The sequence below is a fragment of the Cyprinodon tularosa genome, unplaced genomic scaffold (genome assembly GCF_016077235.1).
Source record: "Cyprinodon tularosa strain WSP-4 unplaced genomic scaffold, ASM1607723v1 ctg1334, whole genome shotgun sequence".
In the NCBI taxonomy this organism is placed as follows: Eukaryota; Metazoa; Chordata; class Actinopteri; order Cyprinodontiformes; family Cyprinodontidae; genus Cyprinodon; species Cyprinodon tularosa.
In genome coordinates, this window is record NW_024038153.1 from 110132 (window position 1) to 135049 (window position 24918).

The window sequence follows — 24918 nt, forward strand, 5'->3', positions numbered from 1 at the left end:
GCATTGTGTGGCCTTGCAGGTGAAACAGACTGAGTAAAAACATTGTTCAATGGATAAACAGCATAACTCGATATATGAAATAAGAGAAACCCTAACCCTTCCGACCATACTTGGTTGGTCTGTCTGTAGGAGCAACAAAACTAAATCATCTTGCTGAGAAAAGAATTATATTTAAACTGATAATTTATTTTCCCTTGACTAAAGCATTATAGTACTAATAATAATCTATCAACAAAAAACCACAATTAAATAATGTTTCTTTATTCTCAAACTTATCAAACTTTAGCTGCAACCAGAAGTAGCAGACATACAATTCTTCATTTAAAGCCTCACATTTATCAATACGTTTTAACAATTTTTTCAAAGGAAAAAAAAAACATTTCAATAATTAAGTGTTTAGGATGAGAAGAATTATTACACACAAAGAAATATTCTTATCACCCGTGAACAGGAAACGGATTTCACAATTTTAGTGAGCATAATAAAATGGCCATTTTAAAGATAACATTTTTGACCTCTTTTAAGTGTGTGTGTGTTACCCTGTGGGGACAAGTGGTGACAGCGTTCCATTTCCTCGAAGCAAATATCAGACAGTAGCTGTGATAAAACGGCTTAAGCAGCTGGAATCAGCTCTTTGCAGTTACCTTTATTTTCAGCAGGAATACATAAGAGAATTTCTAAAACCTGCCGGGTGTTTAATAAGGTGCACAACAGACAAAGCTTTAATTTGATCAGTAATAAACTCAGCTACCTGGGGGGGTTTAATATGTCTCGTTACTTTGTGCTAGAAGTTGCATTTCTGCCTGAAGCTAAATCAGACGCATTATTTCAGGATTTTAGGCAAGATTATGATTTTCTTTTTAATGCAATTTAAAAACTTAAAACACAAGAAGAGCCTAACAAACTCTGAGTTTTTCATTTCACAGTAGCCACTGGAGTGGCTCAGTGTAGCCCTGACTCAACGAGTCACCATGATGACAGGAAACAGGAAGTGCCTTTTTCAACCCACTGGAACTAGGGATTTTAATGAGGAAATAAAACAAAATAAATGTAGAATGTGTTTAAGAGACAAAGAGAAACAGCTCTACAGCTGAGGAAGATGGCGACGGAGAAGATTGTTGGTCGAGTTAATGTGTGAGTTTATATGAAGGCCACTGCAGAAACTGTATTTCAGAAAGTAAAAAACTGAATTATACTATTAAGGATGAATTTTTGTATATCTAGAAATGTTTACACATTTTTAGTGGTCATCTGTTATTTATAAGCTTGACTGAGTATTTATTTATGATATCGGAAATAGATTTCTTTATAGTCAAAATAATACAAATGCTGATCACTAACAATAAGAATATAGAGATATATAATTAATTTCTAGACATTCAGAATGTTTATTATAGATGTGAAGAATGCCATTTTATTTAAAATGGTCATCCTGAGAATAAAAAAAGTTTTTTTTAGATATCAGGAATACATGTTCAGTAAAACAAATTCATGTCAAAACGGCTTGCCATAGACTGTTGTGACGGGTTATATTACTTGTTTTAATTCTTGAATGGTAGTGGATCAATGTATCTATTTAGGTGAAATTATCTGTCAGCAGGTGAAGATGAAGAATAAAAAAGTTCTAACAGGTAGAACCAGTTCATCATCTCATGGGTTCATCCTCAGGTTGATACCGTCTTCTTTTACACTGTTGTTGCACTGTTTGCAGCAACATTATATCATCCCAATAAATGGTCGTTATTAGAGGTTATCAGTCCCATAGAATGGCTCTAGATTAGGCTCAGTAGGTTGTTATCATCGAGTGAATCCTAACCCTAAAGTAATTCCAGGTCACCTCTATGATCAGCTGTTTGTATCTATACGTTCTGGATCTATCTACTGTAGGTCAGGCAAATTTAAGGGCCATAGTAGAAACTTCTCATTATTTTTTAATCCAAGGCATCTTTAGGCCATGGGAACGTAGAAGCTATGCCCAAACAAAGCCTGTGCAGTTTCAGCTAACTTTACAGGACATAAGAACAAATGGTAACTGCACTAAAACCTTTGGGAACTATTGCTTAACCCAAACACCTGCTTTAGATAAGCTCCCATCACCCTAGACCACACCATAGGTGATTTTTTCCTGCAGTAGACGCCGCGTCTCTAGTTCATTACTCTGTGCTTCTGCCCAACAACTACTCCATTGTTGGTGGATGTAGTAAGGGTGTAAGAAGAGGTGCTTCCCTCAGAGCCGCCGGATGCACCACTGATCACATGAACCTTTTGAACACCAGAGACTTTAGACTTTTGGAAAGAACCTTTTCCACCCTGACTCTGCTGCCCTCTGCTGTTTGACTCCCGCTTCTTAATGATTGTCTGAGATCCTGACAACCCGTTTAGTGTCGCACCACCCTGAGCAAGGCTAACCTGGTTACCGTTTAGTACTTTTACAGATCCAGCAGGGACATTGCTTTCAACAAACATCATGTTTTGGGAGCCAGAGATCAGGTTCCCAGTGGTTCCCTGGTTCCCCCTGCTGTCAACCAGCACTGCCCCAAGGCTCTGGGTTTGTACATTGGGCATCATTGTCTGACCTTGAACAATAACTCCCTGGGATGAGGCGATATCAGTGCCATTAACCATTACCATGTGCTGAAGACTGGAGGCAGGTGCCTCAGCTAGTATCACTGCATTCTGAAGGGGCTGCTGAACAACATAGTGCATGGGCTGCATCATAGGCGCGGTGGTAAAGTAGACGGGTTGCTGTTGGTTTAGAACTACCATCTGGTTCTGGTGCGCCATCCCTGCCTGCACTGAGGTCATCCCTTCCTTCACTGCGGCCTTGCTCTCCCTGATCTCAGACTGCTCCCTTCTTTCACTGGCTAACCTCTGCTCGGTTCTGGAGTTGGCCGACTGCACAATGGACATATGGGACAACTCTTGGCTGGTCAACAAATCTGGCTCTGACACTCGAACGTTGCTCACAGGAACATTAGGTAGAGGAGTCTCCGCTTGTGTCGTCGTCTCAGATTGGACTATTTTGCCACCACATATTTCAGCAAGCGTTTTAAACCTCGGTCCAAAATCATCAAGGAAACTCAGGTCATTGTCTGAATCCAGAAGACTGCAGCATCCCACGGAGCCAGCAGGGGAGCCCTCGCCCTCATAGTCGTACACCAGCTGGGTATCTGTTATCTCAACGTTCTCATCTCCACTGGTCTTCTGTTGTTGAAAGAAGAGTTAGTCAGTTATCAGAATAAAGCAAAAAAAAAGAATAACAAAGATTTACTCTAAAATAGTTCCTTAATGACGAAGCCATCTTTAACATTAGTTAAAAACAGAGATTGGGGGAACGATTGTTTTCATCTGTCACTCAACTAACAGAAAATAAATCTCTATTGGGATCAATCTGCTTATTTACTTTTCCTATAGTTTGTCTCTTAATTCAATCCTAATTTTTCTGATAATTGTGATCCTACATTATTTTTATAAATAAAATGGCAATTAATTCCCTGCTAACAGCTTGTTTAATAAGTACCTTGATTAGCAGACTCCTCTGATCTTTAACCTTCCAGCAAATGAAAATCAAATGCTGCTAAATGGTAAATACTCTTATATATTTATACAGCGCCTTTAAAGGCCAGGAGACTCAAAAGCACTTTACAGTTACAGTTACCTCTGTGCTCAGCTACCAAAGCCACTAAGTTTCATGAATGAACACAGCTTCCATTACAATGGCTGCATTGATATAACAGAAACACCACATGTTGGACCAAAGCAGCAGAGAATGCACAAATATTTCAATCAAACTGACATGATTTATATTTTCAATAGAAAATGAGGTTTCACCTGGATGTAGTAGAGTGAAAGGAAGCTGTCTGGTAAAGCCAAGTCATGATATCCTCTTGACTCTCGAGTTTCGGACTCAAAGCCACTGCCTTCCCACATGTTCATCCCCATTTCGTCTCTGAAGCCATTTGAGGACACACCTTGGAACATGCCCTGATTCATGGAAGCCACCGATTGCTGCATTTCAAATCCAGCCCCTGGCAGAGCTTCTACATATTGTAGATCCACACCCTTTATATTCTGTGTTGGAAAGTTCAGCAAAGCAGCAGCTTCCTGCAAAAGATCAACGCAACAATTATTGGAGCAAAATCTTTATGTTTTCTGTCAAATCAGGTCATTAACTTTAAAACACTGAAAATATCTAAAAATGTTTGTCTCACCACATTGTCTCCGGGGGCTTCAGTGTCGTAGTGAATGAGATGAGATTTTGTCGAAGGCACATCAGTAAAGAGGTCCTTATATTTAGCAGCACTTCCACACTGGCAGAGGAACATCAACAAAGGAATCACTGGAAGAAAAGTAATTTAACATATTTATCTGAGAGAAAACTAACAGTTTTAAAATAAATCATATCTCTAATAAAAGCAAAGGAGGTGGATTAGCTGTGCAACACAAGCTAATCCAGCTAAACAAGGACATTTAACTGCAGGCTCCCTGTTTTCATTCATACTATTTAACAAAAGTTAATTTCTGTCCATATTTAATGATTTTAATCCAACTTTACGCTCTTCCACAGTTTCAGCAGTTTCCAGTTGCTCCAGTAGAGAAGACAAAACATTGGACTTTTTTTTTTTTTTTGAGCTAATCAGATGAGAGTCTTTGTTCCTTTGCACCGGTAATCGAGTTGATGGGGGGAAGAGGGGGGATGAGCGGTGGTGAGGAATGATGAGAGGTTGCATTCCCTTATTAAATGACCACCCCCCCAATACCATCCCCTGTGACATTTTATCACTAATTGTGTGAATTTCTATTGTATATTAACAATAATGGCAATACTATCGCTCTTTCAACATTTGGTGGGCTATGCGCTTACGAGTAACCTGACCAACTTAGGGTGACCCAGAGGGAACCTCAGTGGTGAAGTCAGCGGAGCAGGTGACGGTGTTCTGATCAGCATCACGGCCAAGGGGCAAAGAAACCCGATTTGAGGGACTTGAGTTCAAATTAAGAAGGCAAAATCTAACGCGTCAGATAAGTCAGTAGACATTACCCTTTATAAGCTTAACATTGTGTCACCAAATATGTAGAAGTCCTAATCTCTGGACATAGTGATAGCATGCAGAACTGGGTAAACTAGTTTGAACCGCAAACATTTTTCTGTCTCTAAAGTTGTCATGACAACCGAGAATTAGTCTAGAGTTTACAGGCGCGGCTGAACATTCACAATCTGCATTTTGGTTTTGAATCGAACATTAAATTAATCTGTAGACCGCTGCTGTGTTGCTAGGTGACAGCCAGGATCTAGAAGATGCTGGTGAGAGCAGAGGAGGAAACTTCTGTCTCCTTGAACCCCAGTGGGCCTCAGCAGATGGCTACCAATTTCCATTTTTTTAAATCAATACTACATAAGATGAAGCATGAATGTGTATAGATATGATACATGCCAATTAGTAGATTTTATCTCCTCTGGGTTTTTCACCAGAGGCATCTCGATTTCAATGTTGTGGATTCGCAACGTGTGCCCAAACAGGTACCAATGGATGCTACATGCTTTATCTAGTAGTTTGCCTATATTTTGAGCACCAGTTTAACAGAAACGGCCTTCTCAAGAGGTTTTGAGATGTCGGTGGAGAAAAAGTTTGAGAAAAAGTTGCCTCTAATTTTGGGAGAGAATTTTTTTTTTTTTTTTTTTTGTTTAGTACATTTTTTGTTTATGACATTCAAACAAAGTTAATGTTCATATCAGATTCAGTCTTCAGTGTTAATTTTCCACTCCGGGCCACTGTTGCAAATCTGCAACTTCCCAGAATTCATTGCATGTGAAGGTCTCAAAAAAAGTCTGAATTGTATATTAAAAACAAAACCATACTCACAAAGGGTTAAGGTAATCATTGGACTCCCCACACCCAACCTCACAGACACAAACCAACAGGCCATCGGACGTTTTTCACTCTCCATAGAACGGGACCCCACTCACCCACTACAGGACTACTTCATACCCCTCCCCTCTGGACGGAAGTACAGGGCACTCAGGTGTAGAAGGGCCTGTTTTGGCAGGAGCCTGATCCCCTCAGCCATCACCTTTTCAAACAACAGGCCCCGTTGAGTGTATCATGTCTCGTATCATGTCTCCTTTCGCGTCTTGTATTTGTGCTGGTGTTTACTGTGGTGTCTTTTTTATTTCTTTGTATAAAAGAGCTCTGTGTATGTGGAAAAGAATCTCCCCTTAGGGACAAATAAAGTCTAAAAGTCTATTACTACCGCATATAATAATTTTCTCCAAATATCAGATTTTCCTGCAACTACAACTTAATTTGAGCCTGAGAGGGTTAAGACACATGTTCAGATTATTATCTTGAAAGAACCGCCAGATGTGACGGCCAACAGTCATAAATGAATCGAAGGTTGACCTCTGACTGTAAGGTGTGACCTGCAGAATGTCTGTCATCCAATCAGTGGAGCTTCAGTTCCACCTATTAGAATAGTTTAACTCATTCATTGCCAGCATGAAGCCTCGCTTATTTGAATTAGCCAATAGATCTAGGGGCAGTGGTAGCCAGCATACCTGACATGGAACAACCAGACCATGCATGGTGCTTTAGGTTAATAGACTAGATTCATTAGGCTATGGATGCCTTTAAACATATATATATATATATATATATATATATATATATATATATATATATATATATATATATATATATATATATATATATATACATGCAGCTGTGTGCAAAACTCAGTGGTACTCACAAAGCAGAAGTAGCAGTCCCAGAAAAAGAAGGCCAATGCCTGCATCTCCTAACTTCGTATCCGGTTTCATGCAGACATCCCCATCCTTACAGACACAGACACTGACTTTCAGTTGTTGTGATTCTGGGCAAGACTTTCCCTGCTGGTCTTCCACCACAAACATCAGGTTGTAGACACCAGGCCAAAGGTCCTCCATCGTCTGCACAATAGCTGCCGTCTCTGTGAGAAACGGCAATGATGGGCATCGTTAATGGATGGATGGATTGATGCACTTATTGTTTTTGTGTGAAGGTAAATACAGTATTTTCTTTTGAAGATATAGAATTGTGCAAAAGTAATACATTATGAAGCAAAAATAATACATTAATTAAAATATTAACTTCACTATAAAAGTTGAACATCTGGGCTGTAGTTACTCTGTGTCGCACATTTCATGTATTTTATCTGGGGCTGAAAAAATTTATCATATTAAATGATTAATTCTAATATTCGTCAACTAATTTAGCAAGTAATTCATCATTAACTGGAGTATAGAGACTATAAAACATTATATAATGTAAAATGTGCCTTTCGCTGACAGAGCAACCCACTTAGGCTGTAAGCTAAGTGGGTTGTAAAAAAATATATATAAACATTTTGCATATAAGATAAAAAGAACTACTATCCAGAACTACTCAAAAGGAAATGTTTTAGTTTCACCTGATTTAATGTCATTAATAATCTTCTTTAAAGAAAAAAGGTAAAAAAAAGGTTTATGTTTTATAGCGTACATGATATTCAGTTTTTTTATTGCGACTAGTTTCATAGCCTAATATTGTAGTAACCGCGGTATTCTAGCGTGAATGCATAATTTCAATTTTGTACTCCAAGCACACGGACAAGACAACAGCCAATCAGAAAGAGAAAAGGCGGAACTTAAGGCAGAACAAGCAATGAGAGTGGAGTTAAACAGCGAAGCACAGTGACGTGCGCTACTACGTTAGAGGGATGGAGCTGCAGCTGCTAGGCAGCGAAGCTGCCAGAGGAAAACATGTGACTGTTGCAACAACGCCGGATAGTAAATTAGAAACATGTTGCTCATGTCAGATTATTGGTAGGGACATGTCCCTATGGTCCCTATGCAAACCTACGCCCATGATCAGCTGAGTAAATATTTACGTCACTGTGTCTATGTTATTTTATATATATATATAAAATCCTCCTTTAGGTATAGCTAACCCTTATGTTCTCCGAGTCTCCACCTCACCCCTTAGATGTGGTGGGTTTTCTACTGGACGTCTCGTCCCTCTTAATGATAAGTTAAGCTGCAGCCTTTTCTTTAGAGTCTATCAGCTCATCTTCTCTGTCGGCCCGTTGAGGTTGAGATGTATTGATCCCCAGCAGACTCTAAATTTTTATCACTTTTAAACTGAATCATGGTCATTTTCTAGCCTCATGGAGTTGTAGTAGATTCTCTTTAGGCAGTTCACCATGTTTTACTGTCATTTAACGAATGCTATGTACTGTGTCACATGATGGAGAACTACATTTTATCAAGCTCATATTTATGATTTTTAGCGACAATTGTTTTTACACTTGGTTTTGTTTTTCTATACCAACCTTCCTGAGAGGATTTTTTCATCTATTTTAAAAGCCCCCCCCTCTCAAAATTATAGGCCTTCCATTAAACAAAACTGGGTTTGTGAATTTTACATCAAGTTAAATTTATAAAATCAAAAATTAGAAATTTTCTGCATTCTATGATTCACATTTTCTGGAGATTCAGTTCAGAATATTTTCTTACCATTGTATTGCTTCACCTGCCAGCTCCCCTGTGTGCCGTCTGGGTCAATGCTAAAGTTAAAAGGTGCTGCAAATGGAAATGCATCTTCATCTTCAGCATTAACAATCAGCCTGTTCTCTGATGTGCACATCAACATTAAGTCTGTGGTCAGCTTTGGGCAGTGATCATTGTACGGCTGCACCTCGATGGCTATAGTGCCAGTAGCTGTTTTAGCCGGCATATCTGTGGGGGGGGGGTAAACACACAAAGTTGGTTATGATGGCCTTCTATCTCACTAACACAATGACAGAACCTCTTTCCCACTAATGATGTTCTGTTTTCCTGCACATACAAAATATCCACATTTTGTATTATGAGCATTTTTTGTTTTTTTAAGGAGAAAGTTGATGCTATTTTAGTAACTAAAACAGTTTCATACAATGCAAACTTCCAGAAACTGTTTTATTCAATTATTCTATTACATTAGATGTTTTCTTTTAGTAAACCTTTAAAATCTGTTAGATGTTAATGTTTTCATCAGCAGGTAGCATGATGGCGATTAAGTCAGTTTCACACAGGAAATGATGATGACACCATGAAATAGATTGAAATCAGTTGGTTGTAGTTGGATTAGTCATTAAATTTGCTTTAACTATTTTCGTCTGAACCAGTTGGAGGTAGCGTCAGTCTTAGCATTGGGCCTAACAGCGACCTACTAGTGGAGGAAAAACTGCTTTAAATTGTAAGTTCCACTGAATCTCTGCATATTTGTCAAAATAACAGATTTAAATGATTTTATGAGTTTATTTTCAAAAGAGGGTTAAATGTTTGATTTCGAGCCTCTCACATGAGGCATTTCATGTTGCCATGGCAACAACTGCTTTCCTTTTTGAGTGTAGGAAAGAGGGCAGCCTACTTCCACATTAGCATCAATCAAGGCGCCCTCCTCAGCTGGAGTGTGACTTCATAGTGAAAGACATAGGGGCTGGTTTGGGATTAGCCAAAGTCTCTAGCATGTCCTGGGCGTCTTCTGGGCCTCCTTCAGCAGGAGGCATTAAAGGGCATCTATAGAAGATGTCTGTGCCACCTTAGCTGACTCCTCTTGATGTTGAGGAGAACCAGCTGTGCTCTGAGCCTCCCCAGATGGCAAAGCTCCTCACCCTCTCTGTAAGGGAGAGCCCAGCCATCCTGCTGAGGAAGCTGATTTCAGTATCTTTAGTTCATGATCTGATTTCCTGAGCACATGAGGAACATAGACCAACAGTAAACAGACAGCTTTGCCTTTTGGCTCAGCTTTCTCTTCAGCACAGTGGACTGATGCAGCATCCCCATGAAGCTGGAATCCACCTCAACCTCCAATCATGAACAGGAACCCAAGACACTAGAACTCCTCGCCTTGAAGCAGGACCTCCCCAACATGAAGAGGGAAAACCAACTTTTTCAGTCAAGAACCACGGCCTCGAACTTGGTGAAGCTGATCTTTATCCCAGCTCCTTATCAATTTCCCCAGTGCATGCTGTGGGTCTTGGCAGGTGGGAAGCAGCAAAACCCTAAATCTGCATTAGCAGGGATGAATCCTCTGGTCCCCAAACCAGACTCCCTCCGGTCCTTGGCTCAACTAGAAATCCTGTTCATCAAGCACTGCTTGAGTCCAACATGCACTGGGAGCAGGGCCGGTCCAACTTAATGCTGGTGATTCCAACCAAACTCCTTCTCCACTTCTACAAAGATTGTGTGCCCTGCAGTAAAGAGCTCCTGACTCCTGGAGCGCACCCCACAGGGAAACTCAACGGCCACCATCAAATGCCTTCTACAGGTCCACCGGAGCACATAGAGCAACCTGCACAGGGTGTAGAGCAGGTGCAGGTGTAGACCAAGGGAGATACTATTAGTATTATTTTACTTTTTTTACTCTACATTGTTTTACAAAACTGCAAAGTCAAAAACAGCCTTGATGAAAAAACAAGATCAAGACAAAAAGATCCAAGGTTGGAAAAGATAAAGGTTGAGACCAGCTTTCATCTCTGAAAGTCTAACCCAGAAAATATTCACCTAGATTTGATTGTATTTTTTTTTTGTTAATACATCAAATTAAATGTTATAGAACATTGTTTCCCAGCGACTGCCTTCAACTGAAACTGTGTTCAGCAGCTGTCAATCTGTTGAGAGTTTTTTGGATCAGAGATGTTTATAATCTACGTATTAAAAGTCTTAGTTTCTGCACATAAGGAGCAAATTACAGGTTAACAGGTTAGCTAAGCTTTAAAAGGATAAACTTGGCAGCATTAATAGATGTGAAAATGAACTGTGGGTGCTGCAGTGGTGGGGAGGCAGAGTCCCAGCCCTGCTGACCTTTGCCAAATGTCTCTCCTCACTCATAGTGGGTTGATTTGATTAACAAGTACCTTAACCTCAGTTTATTGACCAATTTAAACTTTTTCTGTTGTGTCTAAATATATCAAACCTTAAATAATAAAACTGTACCGTCTGTGATGCAGAGTATTTCAGCAAAATATGTCCCATTGACCAGACGGCGTGCAGACGGGTCGCTATAAGGGTCCTTGGTCAGTTTGATCTCAGCTGTCTGGGGGTCAATGCTAAGCCAGTTGAGGGGGTCGTTGGCTTTTAGATACCTACACCGCATATAAAGAAATAACTAGATGAGTCAATGACCAAAGATGTAGCTTAATTTTGTTAGTGTATATACTTACGTAACATTCTTTGCTGGATTCCCAGTGTCTCCATCTATTGCAGGATAACGGGCAACGATGTTAATAATGCTGAAGGGCTGGTTTCGTGTTACTGGAATAGCTTTGGCAACTGAATCAAAATGTGGGGGGTCCGGCTGGTTCTTCACGTTGATTTTGATTGGATAGGTCTTCAAAGCTGTTCCACTGGATCCTCCAGATCCACCCCCACTGCCCCCACCACCCCCACTGCTTCCACCTCCCCCACTGCCCCCACTGCTCCCACCTCCCCCACCTCCCCCACTGCTCCCCAAACCCCCACTACTCCCACTACTCCCACTGCCCCCGCTAGCCCCACCGCCCCCACTAGCCCCAAAGCCCACACTAGCCCCACTAGCCCCTCCTCCAGAGGATCCAAACGGAGGAGCCTTGTTCCGTACTACTAACCCCAGATCCATGGTTTTTACCTTTTCAAAGTCCACAGCCTAAAGAGGGATACAGAAAAACAAAGTTTGAACTCAAGAGAAATGCCTTGAAATGTGGAATATTAATGTTGTCTGATTCAGCTTTATGCAGAGATAAACTCATTTCCTTTCATCAAGTGAAATTATACACTGTTGGTCAAGCTCCTCTCTGCTGCACTGAATCACGATCTTTGTCACCACCTGTTTCGTCTTTGGCTGATTCCTGGTTGAGACGTATTCATCCCACCTTTTATGTTGCCATTAAAATCTAATCTCTGCTGGGAATGAATTGCCAGACTAAAAGCTTAGGGCACGTACAGTATGGACATATTGTCTGCAGAGTTTTCTGGCTGTATTCTGGGATGGAGACATGACATCATTAATAATTACCAATTACGATTTAAAATGAAAACATTTACAGGGGTTTATTCAACCCAGTTTCACAACTCATTTAGATAATCACATTTAACTGTAGATTAAAGATAATGGTTGATTATCATCATTAAAGCCTAGTAGCATTAATCACTATTAATTTTCTAAGAATAATTAATTTTAATAAGGATGAATTATTAATTAATAATTATTACTGATAATATTCATGCATTAAAAACATTGTGCAACCCTCTCCATGAGAAACAAAATTAAATTGAATAGAAATTATATTTACAGTTTCTTAAAAAACACAACTGACATTCAGCTTAGTGATAGCCATAGCAGCCAATCAGGAAGGCTAAATAATTCATTCCCAACTTATTCCTGATGTTCCTAACAGAGCACTTCGCTCTCAATCTGCAGGTTTACTAGTGGTTCCTAGAATTTCTAAAAGTAGAATGGGAGGCAGATCTTTTAGTTCTCAGGCTCCTCTCCTGTGGAACCAACTACCAGTTTTAGTCCGTGAGGCAGACACCCTGTCTACTTTTAAGGCTAGGCTTAAAACTTTCCTTTTTGATAAAGCTTCTAGTTAGAGTGGCTCAGGTTATCCTGAGCTATCTCTATAGTTCTGCTGCTATAGGCTTAGACTGCTGGAGGACATAGGGACCCCTTTTTCATCACTACCACATCCTTCTGTTTTTTTTAGATTAGAATTGATTCCTGTTGTGTCCTATTTTTGCTAGGCTTTTTCAATACTTGGGGCTTATCTGTACAGCCTTAAGTATATAATATACTAGTATATAATAGTACAATACCTTCTCAAGCATTAAGATGCCCTCATTGGTTTTGGGATCAGTTTTTATGCTGAAATATCCATCCTCATTCCCTTTGACAATGTCAAAAACAGCCTCCCAGTTTTCCGTGTTGTCGAGGTCGTTGTCCTGTGCTTTGATCCTCATCACCTCAACACCAAATGTGTTTTCTTCAATGCTTCCTTCATACTGAAAAACACACACAGAACAATGTGATGGTTCATTCGTTTGTTCATCACAGCTTCAATGTGTGAGCAGGTCAGGGTTGCTTATCCCTTCACATCTTAAGTATGAAAAAGTCACCCACAGTGCTGGTGACATGTCCCAAACACCAGCCCCCACCCCCAATAGCAGAAGAAGTGGGTCAAAGTCAATTGGCAATGAGACAGAGCCAGGCTTCCTGTTTCTGTTATTTTTTATTCCGTTTTCTCTCGACACGTAATTGGAGGGTAGTGGCGGTCGCAGGGTTCCTGTTACCTGATTTAATGGATACCAGTTAGCATGCTGGCTGAGTGGCTGTCAAACTTTTCTCTCATCATCATCATCATCATCATCATCATCATCATCATCATCATCATCATCATCATCATCATCATCATCATCATCATCATCTATCCTATTATTTAGCTATTTTTCAGTAGATTTAAGTCCTAAAATAAATACCCAGAAATGAAAGTTGGACTCAAGCCGACCAGCAAAACCAAGTCAGTCTGGAGGGGCTTCATCAGTGGATAGAGGCAGCGTCAGTAATCCAGATTATAACATAAATATAAAGAAACCTACAAACCAAACAAGGCCTTTAAGTTAAAAAAGGAAACAGGAAGTTCAGGAGTCAATTCAGCTTCTTTCTATAGCACACATTCTCTGAAGGCTTTTTACAGACAATTCAACCAGTTCATGCATATAGAAGCTGTAACATAGACACAGCAAACCAGTGCACCAAAGTTATGACAAACTCTAGGAAACCTCAAAGCAACATGTTCTCACTGAAACCAAACACCTACTGCAGATTTTTCCAGAGTTGGAGGATTGTCGTTGACATCGTTAAGTGTGATAGTAACGGTGCCTGTTGTAGTGTGTCCCCCTGGTGCGCCGTATAGATCTGCAGCAGTCACTGTTAGAATGTATGTATCTTCTTCCTGAAAGGAATATAGCAGATAGAGCCTAATGAAGACGAGTGTTTCACTCAGAGTGCTGCAGAAAGTCAAATAAACCCCCAAATCAATGCATACCAAGGGAAAAAGAGTTATTATGTGCTTTTGTGTAGTTTTTGTTAAATTTCCAGTGAATATTCTTGTTATTGTTTGCTGAGTTTTCTTGACATTTATTTTTGTAATAAATCATATTTTCTCCCTACTATGCCTGGTCCCAGCATTCCTTCCCTCCAGCTCTCTCCACCTCTCTGCCTGAACACCTGGGCGTCCCTTTTCAGCTCAGCTGGTCTTTACTGCAGGCTGCATGTTCAAGCCTGTCCTCTCTGGCCTGTGGGGATTAGCTATACTGTCTTCATCCTTTCTAATAACGGGATTAGGTACTTTGGTTTTCTCTTAGTCTGCTGTCGGCACTGCATAAGCAGAATTAGGTCAACGTTTCCACTGTAACTTGTGGGAGTAATTTAGGTGCTAAAGGTTTATGTTTCCAGCTGGTGTAACAGCGGCCTGATGACAGAGGAAACGCGTACCTCCAGATATACATTCTGCTGGTTTCCTGCATCTTCGTCACACTGACAGAAAATCACAGGTTAGTTTATGAGATATGGAAGGTCCTCTTTAAAATATTTTGACGACCATAAACATTTGAAAGGGACAAATGTTTAATGTGATGTACAGCCCTACACATAAAGCGTCACTGTGTTGCCATAGCAACGCATGCTTTCCTCTTCCGTTGGAGGGATGGGGCCATTACTTCACATTTATAACACCCACCTTCAATCTAGGCGCCTTCTACAGCAGCAAGTGAGACTTTACTGGGAGTGACACTGATAGTTAAGGGTTAATGGTTAGAGGGGGGTTTGGGTCATTGACTCTTCAGCAATCCCTCACCCTGAGCATGCATGCAGAGACAGTAGAGAGGAAAAATGCCCTTCAACAAGAAGAAATGACTCACAATTGTGGAAATCAATTGACTTGTAAACGCACTAAATGCCAAAACAAAAAATGCCCCCCCCCATCTGCTCCAGCTTTAATAAATGGTGAGGTTTAGTTTGCATGTTCTTTAAATGTTTTGGTTTGTTCATCAGAATAAGATCTGCTAACTCAAAAAACACAAACAAAAAGATCTTTCTGGGCTTTTCCACTCAGTTTAGAAATAAACTATGAATCACACTTGGTTTGAAGATTGGCTTTGTGTATGCTAACGAGTTTGTACGTCTTAATTGCTCTAAATACTGCAGTAGAGGATCTTGGTGAGAGTTCTGATCTTTTTTCAATTAAAACAGCTAATATGATGAAAGGCTATAATGTTTAGAAGAAGGAAGTAAACAGCTGGTGAAGCTCCTACTTCTCTATCCAAGTGAGGATAATCGACATAGATCAGGCCGTCCTTGGTCATCTGAAAATGGTCATGTGGTTTCTGGTCTATGATGGAGTAGGCAATCTGAGCGTTGGGTGTTTCTGGATCATCTGCATCACTGGCCTTGATTTGTAGGACTGAAGTCCCTGAGAAAACAGGTTCAGATGCAACAAAGTCAAAAAGATTTTCCTCCAGTTGATGTTATTTAAGCGACAACAATAACAATGAGTGGAACAATAATATGTTCAAATAGTTTGAAAGCTTATTGTTGTTTAAGATCCTAAAAAATAATAAATTCAATCACAGTTAAAAACAATTAGCTTCATTGTTTTATGAGTTTAATGTTTGCCACACTGACCTTCAGGAATGCACTCATCCACCTCAGCTTTCATTGATGAATCAAACCTGGGAGGATTGTCATTGTCATCTTCAACCTTAAGTTGAAGTGTAATATTCTCATGGACTTCGCTGCCATCTTCGTGTCTGGCAATAGCTGTGATCTAAACAAAAGATTATTCATAATGTTGTTATTTCTGTCATGTTTACAGGTGTTGTGCAAACGCTGTAGGACTGAGACAGTGAGCACCTTGACCTCTGCAGCGTAACAGAGACCTGACCCTGTTTCTGCAATCTTACCGCTCAAAAATTATTCTGAAACTGCAGCAATTAGCAGCATTTTTATTCTTTCTGGTGAGGATTCCCAGTCAACCAGGTCAGAGTTTTACTCACCCATGTACAATAGAGTAATGCATGAATTATTACACTAATTAAACTAAATTTTCAGCGCTTCTAAAAAAAACTTCATTTAAAATTAAACCACCGTGAAATTCAAACAAGAACTTCAACCATGTGAGCGGTGCAAACATTAGAAAACACATGAGCTATTTTCCTCTAAGCCTGTTAAAACAGGCTTAGAGGAAAATAGCAGCTGAAATATGATCTCTATCTTTACAACAACACCTCAATAAATCATCACCTGTAGGAACAGTTTGAACACTAAAACCAACCAGCTCTATGTCATTATGGGTAAAACCACATCAATGCTGAACAGGACAAAGGCTGCAGACTTACTTCGTAGACGGGAATCTGCTCCCTGTCAAGCACTTTGGTCACTCTAACAAGTCCCTTCTCATCAACCACGAACACATGGAATGGATATTGATCTGCTCCTTTGCCCTTTAATTCGTACCTGACTTCAGTTCCAGGCTGATCAGGTGGATCGGATCGGATCTGAAACAGAAAAAGACCGATTAGACTACGTCGAAGAGGAGAAGTGAGAATGTTATGAAAACACAGGAGCTGGAGCGGAGCTCTCATATTGACCTTATTTATTGATTATTTGGGTCTGCTTATGGAAGGGACCACTTTGCACTTGCCTGATCAAAATGTCTTTAAAGTCAAACATTCAGAAACATAATTTCACTAACCAGGTCAAAGTTCAGTCTCTCATGCCCCAACACATCCAGGGTTTCTCTCAGTGACATTTTCAGTGTTCCTCACCCTGGAAATATATTCCTTTTGGGTGTAGTCCACATTTTCCCTCAGTATGGTGGGAGGGATAACCCACGCTCGTTTATGCCGCAGCAGATGAACTCCAGAATGAGATCTTACCAAAACAGCAGCCTGAACCTGTGGAAACAAACAATTAGATGAAGACAGTCGCTGTTGGGGTCGTTTTCATAAATCAGTCGGTAAGGAAAGCGTTCTCCTCACGCCACCCATCGTACCGATACGCACAGATGGTGACTGAGGCCGGATCATGGTTCCTCTCTGACCTTAATCTCACTTCATATGAAGCGGTAATAATAGATCTACTTTATTAGATGCTGAAGCATAGTGTGATCTGTCACACTAGGAGAAAAGGTTCATAAGCAGGAGCTGCGATCTCTGTGGATCTTTGAGCTAAACGGGGTTCAGTTTGAACAGAGCGACCCACCAGGCTGCTCATGTTAGAAAGGAGATCTTTGCCACGTAAGAAAACGGCACCGTTCTACTGAAACACCATCTTTATGTGTAGTATTTCAGATATATTCACTGATTAAAATATTAAAATAATGTTTAATGTTTGAATAAAATGGTTGAGGCTGCGAGCTGCAGTCAGTTTGTTAAAGATAAAAAATAATTAATGAGAGATAAGGAATCTAAATCTAAGGATGCTAATTAGAGCTGAGCTGCTCTCTCAGACTTTTCTTGTCTCATATAATAGCTCCTAATCACTGCGGTTCCTGAGAAACGGTTCTTTCCAGTGAATTCTGCCACAGGTGTTTAAACTTAATCAACGATTGGCTCCCCGCCAGCGTCAGGTGTCTGCTGGCGCGCTGACGGGCTCTAGGTGCGGGGTTAGGTACTTCAGAGGGCGCTGTCTCATTACTAGTGGCTGCTGGCACGGGCCTGGGTCTCCTGGCCCTGTGGGGTTTCCACTGGGGGGGTGGCGCGCTCCCGGACCTTGGGGCTCTCATCTAGGTCCACCTCGGGCATGAACCTCGCTGCTGTGGCCCCCTGGGACCCCGGCTGTATGGCCTCCAGGGTTGGGCCCCTTTGGAAATTGGCCCCTTGGGGTTCAGGCCCCCCGGTTTTTTCTTCTCCTGTGAGTCCAGCCAGCCTTATGTCTGCCCGCCTAGTGTCCCAGTGATCTGGGGCCCCTCTGGATATATTAATACCCTTTGCAATAACCCTGTATAATAATCCAGCTAAATAAGAGACTTCAGCTGTCATATGTGAACGAACTGAATACACTGTATATACCCCCCCCCCCCCCATGCACCTTCTTCTTCCTTTGGCCCCTTCTTCTTCTCTTTTTCACTGTTATAGCTGATGTAACGAGTAAATTTCTCCACTCTGAGATCAATAGAGTCAATCAATCAATCAATCAATCAATCAATCTCTGGGGCCAGGATCGCCTCTTTATTGGTCCAGGGCCCTGTAGGGCGAGTCTGGGGCCGCCCACACCTCCTATTAATAATACTTTCCCTCTGAAGAAGCTTTTTGTACCTGCATGCTCATGCATTTGGTTCCAGGTGTTCACAGATTGACAGTGATGATAACTGCTAATCTGATGCTACAGATCTATCCCACCCTGATTAATATTGTGGAATCACCACAGGTTTTCCTTCCACACACGTGGATATCTGAGGGATACCTGCTGCTCTGGAAGCTTTCTGATCTTTACTCTGGTTCTCTGTTGTCTTCTTTTTGCTGTTCTCTGTTTTCTGTTCCTGTCGTCTCATCCAGATGTGGTAGCAGACTTCTAGGAGTTACTCTAGATCTTCTGTGTCTATTTTGGATGTTTTGTCACTCTATCTTCTCTCTCTCTCCCCCCTTAGTTCTCACCCCCCCCCCTCTCTCTCACTCCTCCCTTTCCGTCTCTGTTGTTTACAATTTTACTCCCTAAATAATGTTCAATGTAGTTTAATATATAAGTTCCAATATGAACCTTATGGCAGCAGCCGTGCTGGTCTGCCTGTGAAAGCAAAGCTATTGGGCTATCAGCTAGCATCTAGCTGTGGGACATCTATTCCTAGAGCTAGATTGGCTAAATGGGACAGAAAAAGATAAAATCAAGAAAAAAAAAGATAATCAAGAATGAATGACTCTGGGCGTGCAGGAGGCGCAGAGGTTAGCGCACTCGACCCATGTATGGAATCCGACCTGTAGTCCTTTGCCGCATGTCTCTCCCCGTCTCTCTTACCCTCTTTCCTGTCAGCCTACTGTTGAAAAAATGAGCCACTACTGCAGTAAAAAAAAAATGAAGTCCTCTCTGCCTGAAGCTGCTTCAGTGATTTTTCTCCATAATCTGAGATCAGCCAGGGATCAGCTCCATGCTGCCTGGAAAACCTTGTTTCTCAGATCATCCCACCTTGAAGGAATCATTCCAGGTAATGTTTCATGGCTGACACCTTTGTGCCAACGACTGACCAACCACCAGTCAGTCTTTGTCAGTCTTTTTCTCTTAGCTGTCCTTTACCGTGCCACTTTCTGTCTCTTCTTCTCACTCATTACCAGGTTTTGGAGGAGCGCAACATAAACGTATCTGATTGGTTTTAAATATCTATAGATATATAGATATATAGTGCATGTTTTTAAAGGACATCTAGAAGTCTTATCGTGTGAGATCTCAATCATGGAGGTTATTTTCTCAGCTCTGTCTGACCGTTCTCTCTCTGTGAGTCTCTCCTGCTTGACTCAGCGACATACTGCACCTCTGGATGTTTAACTGATGAACATCCACACCAGAGGAAGAGAAAATGGGAGCAGAAGTTGATGGTCTGTTTTTTTCTACTTTTGTCGTTGCTTTGATTCTGGAAAAGAGCTGAAAGCCTGAGTTCTTTGAAGTCTGCGTTTAAAAGCCATAAGTTTAGAATCATGATTTTAAGGTTGTGATTGTTTGATTGGTTTCACTACCTGCTTTAATCATGTTTTATCTTTATTTGCTTTTTACTGCTTTTATTTTCCATCTATTTTATACTTTAATTCATGTAAAGCACTCTGAATTGTCCTTGCACTGAATTCATCCCAGAGGTGTTGTTAGTGTGGAGGGCCACCAGTGCGGCCCCTCACTGGTAGGGCCACATGCTGATAGGGGCCCCAAGCAGTTGCCAACTCTGCCTCTATGATAAGTTCAATCGTTTCCATGTCAAATAGAGACAAATGTTCCCTAGAAAGTCCTTTTATAATATTATTTGAACAAACCAGGGAATAAGAAATAAATAACTGTGACTGCTAGAAAAAGCTGATGAGGTTCAGAACAAATTCAGCCTGCGTATAGATACCTTTAGAGCTTCTGCAGGAAGCGATATCTGATATCTAACTGAAGTAATAATCTTTGGACCAATAGAGGAGAGATCTAAAGTTAGCACACAGCTTCAGTCGCTTCAGCTAGTAACCACTGATCAGGCCCCAAATCTAGGTGTAGTGCTGGATTCAGACTTGAACCTCCAAAAGCATTTAAGGACAATTACAAGGTTGGCTTTCTATCACCTGAAGAACATTTCCAGGATTAAAGGACTAATGTCTCAGCCTGATCTGGAAAAACTAATCCATGCGTTTATTTTTAGTCGAGTTGATTACTGCAACGGTGTTTTCACAGGTCTGCCTAAAAAGTGGATCAGACAGCTGCAGCTGATCCAGAACGCTGCTGCCCGTGTCCTCACTAACACTAAGAAAGTAGAGCACATCACCCCGGTTCTAAAGTCCTTCCACTGACTCCCTGTATCTCAGAGAATAGACTTTAAAATCCTTCTGTTAGTCTATAAATCTCTGAATGGCTTAGCACCTAAATACATCACAGACTTGCTATCAGTGAATCAACCCTCCAGACCACTCAGGTCTTCTGGCTCCAGCCTGCTCTGCAGACCTAGAACCAGAACTAAACATGGAGAAGCAGCATTTAGTTCCTATGCTCCACTTATCTGGAACAAACTTCCAGAAAACTGGAAAAGTGCGGAAAGCCTGAGTTCCTTTAAATCAAGACTAAAAACACATTTGTTTAGGATCGCCTTCCACTGTTCTAGTTAAACAGTTCAACTGAAACATCATTAGTTCAACTTTTTTATTTTCTTTAGTCCAACTGTTTTTAATGTTCTTTTTTGTTTCTGCATTTTTTATTTTATTTTATTTTATTTATTTATTTTTCCTACTTGCTTTGATTCTGTTTTATTTTCCTATATTTTAATCATGTAAAGCACTTTGCATTGTCTTTGTACTGAATTGTGCTATACAGATAAATTTGCCTTGCCTTGCCTTGATGTGATTAAACGTGCGATCCATAGTACAATCACTTAATAATGATCGCATCTTTTTTTAACTAAACAGAATTTTTGGGGACAGTCAATTGTGGTTCTTTAAATCAGTAAACAAAAATCTGAAACTGGAATTTGGCTGATACCAGTCCCTTTGCTCTGACTGCAAACTTAAAATGCAAGTTATTAACAGAAAGGATCAGGAAGTTTGTTGTTAAAGTATCTTCAATCTAAACAGACTTAAAGTGGACTCACCGCAAACAGCAGGACCGCCAGCAGGAGCCCAGAGAGTCGAAGCATTGTAAATGGATGCATGTGCTTCTTGTCAGAAATGACAAGCAGCACCAGCGCAGCTTTATCTTAAACAAGCACCTGACAATGTGCCAAATATTTTAATCCCCTCAGGTTAGGAATGTATGACTTCAGGAGAAAGTATGTTAATTACAGGTTCCATGACACGCAACCAATGCTAACATCAAAGGTCAAAGTTCCACTGAAGAGATAAAGCAGAAAATCGATAACCATAAATAATTAAATCTTTTTAATAAAGCTCCTTTAAACCCGGAAGAGCTGGACTTTCAAACACCTTTTAGGCCTTTAACGTTTCTTAACAGTTCATTTTTATAATATATTAATATGAATATGTAGTATAAGTCTTTATTGATCCATCTTTGAAAGACATCATTTTACATAACAGTTTCTGGAAGCAAGGAAAATATATATTTGATAGTTATTTAAATAAAAATAAGAATGATGTTTTTATATATCTGTCTATAATCCAGATGAAGCTAACCCATTACATAGATTACAGGCATGTCTGAAGACATAAAAACCTGGATGACTCTTAACTTTCTGCTTCTGAATGCAGACAAAACAGAAGTTATAGTCTTTGGACCAGAGTCTCTGAAAAAGAAGCTGATTAGTCAGTCACTTCATTTGGATGGGATTAAACTGATTTCAGATAATAAAGTAAAAAATCTTGGTGTTATTTTTGATCAGGACCTGTCATTTAAATCCCAGATCAAAGAGGTTTCTAGAATTTCCTTCTTTCATCTGAGGAACATTGCAAAAATTAGAAATCTCCTGTCCAGGGGTGATGCTGAGAAACTAGTCCATGCATTTGTTACTTCAAGGCTGGACTATTGTAATTCTTTACTATCAGGAAGTCCACAAACTGTAGTTAAAAGCCTTCAGCTGATCCAAAATGCTGCAGCCAGAGTTCTGATGAAAATGAAAAAGAGAGATCATATCTCTCCTATCCTGGCTTCTCTTCATTGGCTTCCTGTTAAATCCAGAATATAATTTAAAATCCTCCTTCTCACATATAAAGCCTTAAATGGCCAAGCTCCATCTGATATCAGAGATTATGATCTGTTAGTTCAATCTCTAACGCCTTTGAACGCTATCAATTGATAGCAGTTTATCAGGCTTTGCTGAACTACAATCATCTGAATCAGGTGTGCTGAAGCTCAGAAACATCCAAACCATGCAGAGCAGTGCGCCTTGAGGACCAGGATTGAAAATAACTGCTCTAACGTTCTGCTCTCTCTGCTTTTTCTCATAGTAGCTTCATCTGGTCTGTTCCTGTTTGGCTGTGACTCCATCCTGGAGAGAAATATCAGCTGTGCTGCTGCCATCAACACCTTTGTTTCTAGATGTTGGAGCTTGGCCTGTTTTCCAGTGTAGTCCTGTTTCTCTGACTGTGACTAACTGGATGTGCTCTCTTCATCCTCTGACATGGGAGCTGGCTCGGAGCTCGTCTGCCTGGCTGTGTGTTTCCTGGACGGGGCCGCCTGTGGAGCTGGTTGACAGTTGCCTTTTGTATCTATGCTTCTTTTTCTATGTCTGCTTCTGTCTCCTTGAACCCCAGTGGGCCTCAGCAGATGGCCGCTCACACTGAGCCTGGTTCTGCTGGAGGTTTCTTCCTGTTCAAAGGGAGTTTTTCCTCTCCACTGTCGCTACAAGCATGCTTAGTGTGAGGGATTGCTGAAGAGTCAATGAGTCGATGCAATCAGCTGGTTTTCCTTAGATAGAAAACTTTGAATCAATATGACTGGATGATCTGGTGAACTGGAAAGTGACCTGAGATGACATGATGTGAATTGGAGCTATAGAAATAAACTGAATAGAATTGAATTTATCTTCAAAAAGAATTACATTAAATTATTTTCTTTAAACTTTATGTAAATTTCATGATAATGAGAGGCATCACATCTGGTAAATCCTAATTTGATTAAATCTAAACTGTGTCTGTCACATTCACTTGTAAAGGTGCGGTGGAAAAAATCTATCTCCTATTAATTCCCATCCATCCATCATTATGTAGGTATATATATATATATATATATATATATATATATATATATATATATATATATATATATATATATATATATATATATATATATATACACTATATTGCCAAAAGTATTTGCTCACCCATCCAAATTATTGGAATCAGGTGTTCCAATCACTTCCATGGTCACAGGTGTATAAATTCAAGCACCTAGGCATGCAGACTGTTTTTACAAACATTTGTGAAAGAATGGGTCGCTCTCAGGAGCTCAGTGAATTCCAGCGTGGAACTGTGATAGGATGCCACCTGTGCAACAAATCCAGTCGTGAAATTTCCTCGCTCCTAAATATTCCACAGTCAACTGTCAGCTGTATTATAAGAAAATGGAAGTGTTTGGGAACGACAGCAACTCAGCCACGAAGTGGTAGGCCACGTAAACTGACGGAGCGGGGTCAGCGGATGCTGACGCGCATAGTGCGAAGAGGTCGCCAACTTTCTGCAGAGTCAATCACTACAGACCTCCAAACTTCATGTGGCCTTCAGATTAGCTCAAGAACAGTGCGCAGAGAGCTTCATGGAATGGGTTTCCATGGTCGAGCAGCTGCATCCAAGCCATACATCACCAAGTGCAATGCAAAGCGTCGGATGCGGTGGTGTAAAGCACGCCGCCACTGGACTCTAGAGCAGTGGAGACGCGTTCTCTGGAGTGACGAATCGCGCTTCTCCATCTGGCAATCTGATGGACGGGTCTGGGTTTGGCGGTTGCCAGGAGAACGGTACTTGTCTGACTGCATTGTGCCAAGTGTAAAGTTTGGTGGAGGGGGGATTATGGTGTGAGGTTGTTTTTCAGGAGCTGGGCTTGGCCCCTTAGTTCCAGTGAAAGGAACTCTGAATGCTTCAGCATCCCAAGACATTTTGGACAATTCCATGCTCCCAACTTTGTGGGAACAGTTTGGAGCTGGCCCCTTCCTCTTCCAACATGACTGTGCACCAGTGCACAAAGCAAGGTCCATAAAGACATGGATGACAGAGTCTGGTGTGGATGAACTTGACTGGCCTGCACAGAGTCCTGACCTCAACCCGATAGAACACCTTTGGGATGAATTAGAGCGGAGACTGAGAGCCAGGCCTTCTCGTCCAACATCAGTGTGCAACCTCACAAATGCGCTTCTGGAAGAATGGTCAAAAATTCCCATAAACACACTCCTAAACCTTGTGGACAGCCTTCCCAGAAGAGTTGAAGCTGTTCTAGCTGCAAAGGGTGGACCGACGTCATATTGAACCCTATGGATTAGGAACGGGATGTCACTTAAGCTCATATGTGAGTCAAGGCAGGTGAGCAAATACTTTTGGCAATATAGTGTATATATACAGGGCTCGATGTTAACCATTGCCCGATCGTTTTTATTATAGTTTTTATTGTCGGGAGAGTACAAATATTATTGCATTTGCCGCCGGGCAAGTGCAATGATCGCAAAAAAAAAATAAGATATATTTATCACTCAAAATTACTTTAAAATCACCGACAT

General features: G+C 40.8%; 1 protein-coding gene across 2 annotated transcripts; it reads right to left on the reverse strand.

Annotated features, from left to right (window-relative positions):
• Nucleotides 1–240: 240 nt before the first annotated feature.
• Nucleotides 241–21410, reverse strand: LOC119778456 (desmoglein-2-like). Of its 2 annotated transcripts, XM_038277671.1 has the most exons (14): nucleotides 21349–21410; nucleotides 16856–16984; nucleotides 16427–16585; nucleotides 15714–15855; nucleotides 15344–15501; nucleotides 13849–13983; nucleotides 12848–13033; nucleotides 11221–11681; nucleotides 10994–11142; nucleotides 8531–8752; nucleotides 6748–6966; nucleotides 4212–4339; nucleotides 3832–4104; nucleotides 241–3204 (listed from the first exon to the last, which is right to left on the reverse strand). In XM_038277671.1, the coding sequence occupies exons 1-14, from the start codon at nucleotides 21406–21408 to the stop codon at nucleotides 2146–2148; spliced, it is 3480 nt and encodes a 1159-aa protein (XP_038133599.1). In that variant the 5' UTR covers nucleotides 21409–21410; the 3' UTR covers nucleotides 241–2145. The 2 variants fall into 2 exon arrangements, with proteins under 2 accessions (XP_038133599.1, XP_038133598.1); XM_038277670.1 differs by lacking the exons at nucleotides 16427–16585; nucleotides 16856–16984 and having other exon boundaries at nucleotides 21349–21408.
• Nucleotides 21411–24918: the final 3508 nt, after the last annotated feature.